The sequence below is a fragment of the Neodiprion virginianus genome, chromosome 2 (assembly GCF_021901495.1).
Source record: "Neodiprion virginianus isolate iyNeoVirg1 chromosome 2, iyNeoVirg1.1, whole genome shotgun sequence".
NCBI classification, from domain to species: Eukaryota; Metazoa; Arthropoda; class Insecta; order Hymenoptera; family Diprionidae; genus Neodiprion; species Neodiprion virginianus.
Window position 1 is genome coordinate 17,194,980 of NC_060878.1, and position 9,303 is coordinate 17,204,282.

The following is a 9,303-nucleotide window of genomic DNA, read 5'->3' on the forward strand; positions in this document are numbered from 1 at the left end:
AAGACTTCGGGGAAGACAATTCTATCTTCTCAGGATTATATTTTAAGGGAATGTTGGACTTTTTCGTATTACAAACAAATTGCATAAAATGTATCTTACACTTTTTTTTAATCACATTGAAGTTACTCTCTAAAGTTACACTAGTGTAACGGAACAATGAAATAAAACTCACTATTTTGTAATTTTAGTATGCTTTTGAAGTCAAATTTCGAAAATATCAGTATGTCTTGTTTTATTACGGTTTACTGAATTTTAGACAACCCTGCCTTTGCAAAATGCCGATGTTGTAAAAAAAAAAATTCTTTTCAAACTCGCATCAAAATTTCGGTACAGCATCTCAAATAGAATATCTCGGCTAAATATGAGCTCCTAATATTAATATTTATAAGTTTCTATTTAATTTTTTTCATTTTCTATTTAATGACACGCAAAAATCAGAAAAATTTTGAATTCTGGTTTTCGTAAACAGCTTGACTTATAAACTATCTAAATATAGATTCATATACGAAATTTCAGGCTCTATGGAAAAGTACTGACAATCTTAGTCTGAGATGGAATTTTCTTAATTCTTACCTATTGCGAGATATTTGTTTAGTTAGAAAGTTAAGTGTAGTTAGAAAAAAGTTGGAAAAATTTTATTTCAGTACTTTTTTACAGAGCGTAAAATTTCCTGTATGAATCTATGTTTAGATAGTTTATAATTCAAGCCGTTTCCGAGAAAAAAATTCGAAAATTTTTATACAATGATTATTTTTTTAAATGTTATTTAAATGGAAAATGGAAAAAATAAAATAGGCACCTCTGATTGTAAGTATCAATATTAAGCGCTCATATTTGGCTGAGATATTCCAATTGAGATGCTCTAACGAAATTTTGATGTACGTTTGAAAAAAAAATTTTTTTAGTGTATACGTACAATTGTACACGTTCGCAAAAAAAAAAGGATGGTTGACTCTTGATTAAGAGTCATTAATCATGTCGCTTGACTGCCGAAGAGGTAGAATATGCCATTTTTTGCCCAAGTATTAATATGCGCAGAACAAACAAAGCGCCAACCGAAGGTGCAAACCAATTAAGGTACCTGCGAGGTGATTCGCAGTATGCGAAAGGCTCGCAACTCGTTCGTTCGTCATCAAGGCAGGCGAGTCAGGATCGTAGTGGGCGAAGAGGGCGGAGGATGCGGATGCCTTGATTTGACTCCATGACGTCGTCGGCCTTTTGCTCCAGGATGAAGCTTGGATTCATGGCATCCCATGTGGAGGGGAGGCGTCGTCTTTGCTTTAACTTGGGCGCTCCGTTACTTGAAAATTTACTCAGTGCTCCTCGCCGACTGGCAGAGTTAGGATATTTTAATTCGTCGACATGAAGGTGAGACACACCGCACTTATTTACACACGTGGTTTTGCTGTTTAAGTCGTAGATTGCTGTTTCATTCCGGTGTCAAGTCCGCGGTCGCAAAAGTGTCAAGAACATAAAATAGGTTCTGAGGATATTCTTTGATTTTTGTACCAAGTATTCTACTTTTATTTCACGCAGGGAACCTTCATCTGGCCCAAAGAAACAAATCATTGCGTTTTCGAAAAAGCAGTAAGTTATTTACTTCAATCTGTCGGAGTTTTGTTGATTTTGTCAAGTTATATGATGCTGTCGGTAATGGTATCGAAAATATCATTGTTTGGCATTGTTTGAAATATTGTTTTCATAAAATTCAATTTTATGATATTATTCATTACTTCGTCGAAGTAATGTAAGCAATTTCTTTGAGTCGAATGAAGTTTTTCAATACAAATACAACTGAATTATTTGGTACGGAAAAGAATTATGATTACTGACAATTATAGAATTTATGTTTTTTCAATGAAGAAATAAAGGAAAAATATTCATAATTAAATCAAATTTTGATCAGTTTTGTCAGAAAACTATATCATCGGAATGGAAAGACAGGCTACATTATCGAGCAAATTTTTCTGATCCTAAACACTGTTAGCAAAATTTAACTAAACACAATGTCTCAGCAGGTTCACTTTATATTTGTGTCATTTGTTAAATTTCTGTTAGCGAACATGACACAAATTTTTTCAATTTCAACATTCAAGTGATTATTTCACCATTTAATTTATAATTTTTCCGTTTTTTTTTTTACTTAATAATACATTAAAAAATGGTTAACTCAACCAAAAAATTTTAGTGGACCTGCGGTGACTATTTTTCGGAAAAATCGTACAATATTAATGAATAATAGCAAGGTTAGTATTCTTCGTAAATGAATTCTGAACAAATCATTTGAGAGGGATTTTTGATAAAAGAAATATATTTCGAAGTTAACGTATAGTTTATCGTATGCAGCCCTTACAGATTTGACACAAGTTGCTTTCGGTCAATTGGCAAGATGAATAAAAATTTAAGTTCATGTATCTTGTTGATACTACATTTACAAACAAAATGAGCAATGATTGATAGAAATCGAATGTGTGATACAGTTTCATCGTTTACAAAAAAAGTAAAATCGTAAGATGGCTAGAAAGTAGTTTCTGTTTTACCATTGTTAAGGAAACTTTGTTTAGACCTAATTCAAGTTGATTATCCTTACAATTAGCTGTATTTGGTTTGTGTCTGTATCGTAATTCTTTCGTTTGGAGATGATTCTGACGGGATTATGCGCCTGATACATCGTGGCTGAAAGCGTGATCAGAGTACAAATTCTACTTTACTATTGCGTTGCCTTATAGCTTTCTGTGCTTTAAGCTTTTCAAGGATAGCCTAAAATTTTTAACACTGCACCATTGAAAAATGTTTATTGTCCAGATTGAGCAGAAAACTTACGTGAATCGTAACAGTATAACAAATTATATTCTCTACGTACGTTACAGTTTTTCGGTTAGTACAGAAAATCAAGCCAATCAATTCGTAAATGATAATAATTATTCGATCATTTCGTAAATTATATCGAAATTATTCTAAATTCTTGCTCCGAAATTAATGTTGTGTACCTCGTACAATTGAGTCATGTGGATATTAAAAAAGTGAATAGGATCAGGAAGCTGATAGCATAAGAATGTTATGTAAAATTTGAAATGACTGTACGACAGATGATTGGTGTTAATCGGAAACAATAAGTTTTGAATTTGAATCAGATTTTTGTAACAGTGTCTGAATTGTTAAGTCATCGATATTTTTCTATTGCATGTCATTTCAACGTTATACCAGCGAAATCCGTAGCATCGAGAATTTATGTTTGTTCTAATGAGCAAAAGTGAAGGTATAATTTTCATAGCAGATATTCTCTTGGTGCAAAGGCATAGCGAAAGATATGTATAAATTAAAAATGCGCGAAAAGAAATGCGATCTTCGTTACTTAACTCCTGGGTTTTTCTAACTCAATTATGCATATATTTGATACAAATTTATGCCAAATTCCATGAACTTTAAAATATTGGAGAACTCGAGAAACTAAACGTTGGGTAGTTGACCTGGCGTGAGGTACAAACATGGTATGCAGCGGAACTTCTTGGTAACTTTCAACTTCTCTGGAAAAAGCGAGAGTCATGCAAGTGTGTTCGGAATGAAATTTCGGCCGTTCGCTGATCGTAAATTCTGCTCTAGGTGATGTCACCGTTGACGTAATCGCGAGAAAACCGACACGGTGTAACAGTCACTGAACGTAGAAGGATTTGCTAATAACGCGTGCGTATCCCGCGTACAATTATACTCGCTTCAAAAAAGATGTAAACAACTCCGTAGTGGGCTTTGTTTTGGTATAATTATTCTGGCGTTTCAGTGTCGTGGTATCTGTCAACACACTTCAGCAATCTTATTATTTCAATTAGTTTGTATATCCAAAAAGCAGTCAAATCAAATGTCTATAATGAATGATATTTTTTATACGATTTTGAGAAAAAATCACAAACACGGTTACAAGATTTTTAGCAAAATAAAGTAACTTTTAACCAGTGTAAGATTTGGAAATATTTTTTAACACTGTTTACTGGTGTAGATATGTTCGACAGAAGCGAAGCAAAACGATGAAGCACAATTTGAATTACACGGCGACTAACATATAACGTGTATATTTGTTTTTTTCCAATGTTTCGTCGGATCGCAGAGGAGCTTAGGAAAAATGGAGTATATGCAGATTGCAGTTCTGCTAGCGACGCTGTTCGCTGGATTTGCGAATGGACAGGGTAGGCAACAACGAATTCTCAGCCAAGCTGGTGTTTCCTACATTTCCAATTACCTACCCAGATACGTTTCGGGTAACACTTATTTACTTTATTTTTACCACGCATCCTCATATCCTCTCACAATCTGCACGTATTATAACTTATTAGCAAAAGTTGGGACTAGTTTCAATCTTTTATCAAAGTTTCTAAAAGACCCTAGATGGGGTTCCTAGATCCAAAATCGTCATTTGTCACAATTCAAGTATTCAAATATCCAAAATTTCGCACTTTCTTTTTTATTAACAAATTGTTATTCGACATATTCGGCTTTGCTATTTGTAGAACAAATCACGCGCATTTCTAGGAAACTAGCGTGTCGAGTTTAGAATTTAGGAAAAAGAATTTACGTTACTCTTAAATTCTGTCAAAGCAGTAAGTCACCCATAACCAACTGTTTGCGCAGTCTCATAGCCTTTTCAAACCGAGAATTCTCAAAAACTATCCGGAATACTTAAAATGATCTCTACAGCATCACATAGATAGTTATATCATAATAATATAATGAAATTTCGAGAACCTGGCGAAATCTGCAATCAAATCATAGCAAGCTCTCCATTGACTTTTAAATACTTTGGATTGACAAAAACTAAGTAGCACGGCTCTTTGATGCTAGAAAAATAATCTACTCGCGATTAAAATTTCTCCTCTGTACGTTATACAGGTTGCGACACCTACACTTGCGGAACGAACGCAAAGTGTACGATCAGCGAAGGCCGCCCGGTTTGTTCTTGCCTCAACCTCCACATGGGGGATCCTCTCGTCCAATGCGTACGGGTTGAGTGCCAAAGTAAGCAGCATATCTATTAATCCGTTAAGAAATTACTGAAATTGCTCTACCAAATACGAGTAAATTTCATCAAATTTGTCTTACTTTTTTCTTTCACCTCTATTTCGTAATAGCAATAATAACAACAATGATTTTCTGTACTTCAAAATCGCTCAGTTAATGAAGATTGCTTGGGGAGCCGAGCTTGTTTGAACAACAAATGTATCGATCCGTGTCCCGGTTTCTGCGGTCTAAATGCAGAATGTCACACCAGGGACCACGTTCCCACATGTACTTGTCTTGCCCGATACACCGGTGATCCTTACACGTCGTGTCGCATCGCCGATCCTCGTAAGTCGAAATTCATAATTCACAGATGTTTAGTATTGATGACGAGGAGCTTGAGCATTACTGTAAGTTAACAAAGTCGAACTGAGGGGTTGGACACCACTGAAATACGGTGTACACTTGGACTCATAAAATTTTATGACATCATTTGAATGGCTGAAATTCCTTGAAATGATTTGAAATATAAATAATGTCGGAAAATTTTGAAATTAGATGAAATCTTAGAAATCCTTTAAAATTCTCTAAAATCTTATGAAAACTTGTGAAACCTTTATATTACTACGCAGTCTTGCGATCTGGTGAACACACATACTGATGAGTGCTTTACCCGAGGAGGTATTCACTTGTTAAAATATTAAATCACTTTGGGAAGCAGTCACTTTAAAGTGGCGTGAAAGCACAATTGAAATCGCATGAAAACATGGAAATTACTGCAATCGCTTGTAACCCAATTAATGGTTAATACCCCCTCGGGCTTACCCCTTGAACTGAACAATGAAACTGTGTGAAATATATTAAGGGACGACATCTTGGAACGGAAAATCTAGATCTCGAAAACAGTAGTATTTAAAATTAAATGTTTTAAATACTATCGAATTTCCATTTGGTTCTTTACCGTGAACCGACTTAATGTGATTAGTTTCTTCAACGTTGTATGCCCTACATAAAAAATCCGACAGACTTCTGTCGGATTCGACACAGATCCAACACAAAATCCGAAGTTATCCTCCAGGCGAGAGACAAGGATAGAAAATGTGAACGAATCCTATTCGGCTCTGTCGTAAATGAACTCGGTTTGCGGCTTGATGACCAAAATTTTATTTCAGAACGTGTCCGGTTTCTATTCCCGCGTCGCGATGAACCTCTCCTACATAAAAAATCCGACAGATCTCTGTCGGATTCGACACAGATCCGCTACAAATGTCGGACACAAGTCGGACACAAAATCCTGTCGGATTTTTTTTGTAGGGTGGCTCAGTCATGCGCACATTATGATATTTCAGCCAGGTATATCGTAATAGATCGATTTTGTGCATTGAATGTACTGATTTTCTCGTATTCAGAGGCTGCGTGCAAGCCCAGTCCATGTGGTCTAAACACGAAGTGCGAGGTGATCAATGAGGTTCCAAGATGCACTTGCTTACCGGGATATCAGGGATCCCCGTTGTCTGGATGTCGGCACGAGTGCGAGAGCGACGCAGAGTGTTCGAACCATTTAGCTTGCTCAAGTAATTTCAAGTGCGAGAATCCATGCCAATGTGGGGACGGAGCCAACTGCGAAGTAATCAATCATCGGCCCAAGTGTACTTGCCCCAACGTGAGTCAATCATTTGTCTGGACTGTAATATATTGAATAACTACCTCCCCAAGTCTGATCCTTCTTTGTTCTTATGTATGTACGTCTCAGCCTTTCATCAATTTCCCGGGACAATCCGCAAAACAATCTGTACTGAAAAATTCCTATACCACCTGTGCAAGTGCGGTATTCGTGACTAAATTATGAATCAATTCATACATTATACGAGTAATAATCATGGCCTGGAATTTTTCTTACACATGGAAAATTTCCTCTGATATGGATGCTCTATAATGACTGTTTGGTATGCACAGATATACATTATACCGTGCGCATTTGATTAACTGTCATGACCACAGAGGTGTAATAATAGGATAGGGAAGCGATAGGTTCTCGTGCAAATGGGGTGTCTTCCTACTGGAAAGAGAAAGAAGATGGACGGTGGCTACCCCTCTCGCTTTAATGACACATGCTACAGCGCGAAGGGTGGTGGTCTTACATTCTCTCGCTCTTTCAACAGGCCGGTCACTTTTGGAGTCGCTTTACCTACTCCTATCCTTGTACCTTTATGCTTATGACGCGTAGGCGCTGCGCCTGCAGATAGGCAACTAAGATTACATCTGATTTGTTCGTGGCTGTAGGATAGTATCAGTGGGACCCGTAAATGCTAATTCAGCAATTACAGACGCGAATAGATCAGATGTAACTGTAGTTGCCTACTCGCAGGCGCAGCGCCCGTTCTAGTCGTGACAGTTCACAGAATACGCACGGTGTACATCATAGACATAAAAGAATAGACCGCGTGAGCGGGCTGAGAAGGCGAAAGCGCGGTAGAAAGAGAAAGCTGCCTGTAGGCCCCTCTCTATCCTTGTCTAATCGCGCATGCGTGGGACACGCGAGTCGTGTATGCTAGCATACTACACTGCAAGAGAATGCATGCGCGCGATTAGACAAGGATAGGAAGGATGGGCCCATATGCAGCTTTCTCTTTCTATCCCGCTATCGCATTCACCAACGGGCTATTCTTATATGCCTATGGTATACATTTACCGTCTATCGGAACCTGCTATACTTTGTCAATAACGTAAAGTTGCAAATAAATGCCAACTTCATTTATGCGGCAGTTGAAAAGTGTTCCATTTTGTCTTGATAAACGTTTACACTGTAAACTTTGTTGATACAGAATTGGTTGGGAAGCCCGTACGTCGCCTGTCGCCCAGAATGCACGTATCATTCGGATTGTCCGCAAAGTAAGCCGGCTTGCCTTAACCAAAAATGTGCCAATCCTTGCGAAGGGGTGTGCGGTATCAACGCCAACTGTCAACTTCGTGACATAACTCCGATCTGTAGCTGCCCCAAGGACATGACTGGTGATCCCTTCGTCAGCTGTAGACCATTCGAACCTCGTGAGTATAAGATTTGACATATAATTCTGGCATTACGCGCTGAATCTATTTCTTATGGAAACATGATCAGTGTTCAAAAATGAACAGAACGCGATTTTGAATGGATTACCTACCAGTCATATCTTTATTCACTGCGTTACACTTGTATTCTTGATATTTTGCATCTGGTAGTTTACTTCTCCTGGCATTGAAGTGCTGGACAATAGTACTGTGAAAAATTATTTCACTCGTTGCTGGTTCTAAAACCGTGGAATTGAGTTCCTCCACTATGGAAACTATTGCCATGTTGAATTTTACGCAAATACATGTATCGACGTTTTATATTTTTTAGGGTTCTACTTCGTTGAGTGATTCTTTCATGTAATACTGTAACTTTCATCCTCAGTTGACTTGTGCCAGCCGAATCCTTGTGGAATTAACGCAGTTTGTACGCCGGGTCATGATAACACTGGCAAAGAAAGGCCAGTGTGCACGTGCCCTACAGGGTACATTGGAAATGCATTGATCAGCTGTCAGCGGGGAGAGTGTTTATCCGACAATGAATGCCCTGATAATCGAGCCTGCATCGACTTCTCTTGCCAGAATCCTTGCACAGGAAGACAGTGCGGACCGAGTGCCACTTGCAGTCCGAGACGACACATCGCTGTGTGCACATGTCCAGACGGCACACGAGGCGATGCTCTTGTCACCTGTAACCCAATTGACTCAAGATCGTCCTTCAATTACGCCAGATACTACAGATATAAGTAATCCTGTTTGATTACCTGAGTATGAATTAAAGAAAACATATTTTTATTGTTTACCCAAACAACAATCCGACTGAAACACGTAAAGTAATTTTTTACTCATTGTTAAACGTTGTAGTTTCACCAATATGATCATATGCCAAAGGATTGGAATAAAAAGAAATTACCTTACATCTAGAAAGATTTATGCTTTATTTATATGTATACCCAATGTATGTAATATGTATAAAATTACTTTTTCCCTTAAGCTTTCGGATCAAAGATCGTTATGAATTTCTCTTTTCTTTTCTTGGGTAAAAACCCAACGTCTCAATTAACGTTTCAGTTACTAAGAGGGTCCTGTTTAGAATTGTAGTTTATTCAATATTTCTTGACCCGTAGTAACCACTCCATGAAAATTTGGAAGTAATTGATTACACAGTTTTATTTTTACGAAAACTCAAAAAAATTCTCATTTTATCGGAAAAAATAGGACACTAGTGCAATTTGGGATTTTGCATTTTCAAAGTACTACAGGGTT

General features: G+C 37.5%; 1 protein-coding gene across 4 annotated transcripts; it reads left to right on the plus strand.

The window, feature by feature from the left end:
- Window positions 1–1,211: 1,211 nt before the first annotated feature.
- Window positions 1,212–8,954, plus strand: LOC124299283 (neurogenic locus notch homolog protein 1). Of its 4 annotated transcripts, none has more exons than XM_046752399.1 (8): window positions 1,236–1,368; window positions 1,537–1,587; window positions 4,103–4,253; window positions 4,882–5,007; window positions 5,164–5,337; window positions 6,399–6,652; window positions 7,815–8,037; window positions 8,423–8,954. In XM_046752399.1, the coding sequence occupies exons 1-8, from the start codon at window positions 1,363–1,365 to the stop codon at window positions 8,785–8,787; spliced, it is 1,350 nt and encodes a 449-aa protein (XP_046608355.1). In that variant the 5' UTR covers window positions 1,236–1,362; the 3' UTR covers window positions 8,788–8,954. The 4 variants fall into 4 exon arrangements, with proteins under 4 accessions (XP_046608356.1, XP_046608358.1, XP_046608355.1 ...); XM_046752401.1 differs by having other exon boundaries at window positions 4,103–4,181; XM_046752400.1 differs by lacking the exon at window positions 1,537–1,587 and having other exon boundaries at window positions 1,212–1,368.
- The last annotated feature ends 349 nt before the right edge of the window (window positions 8,955–9,303 follow it).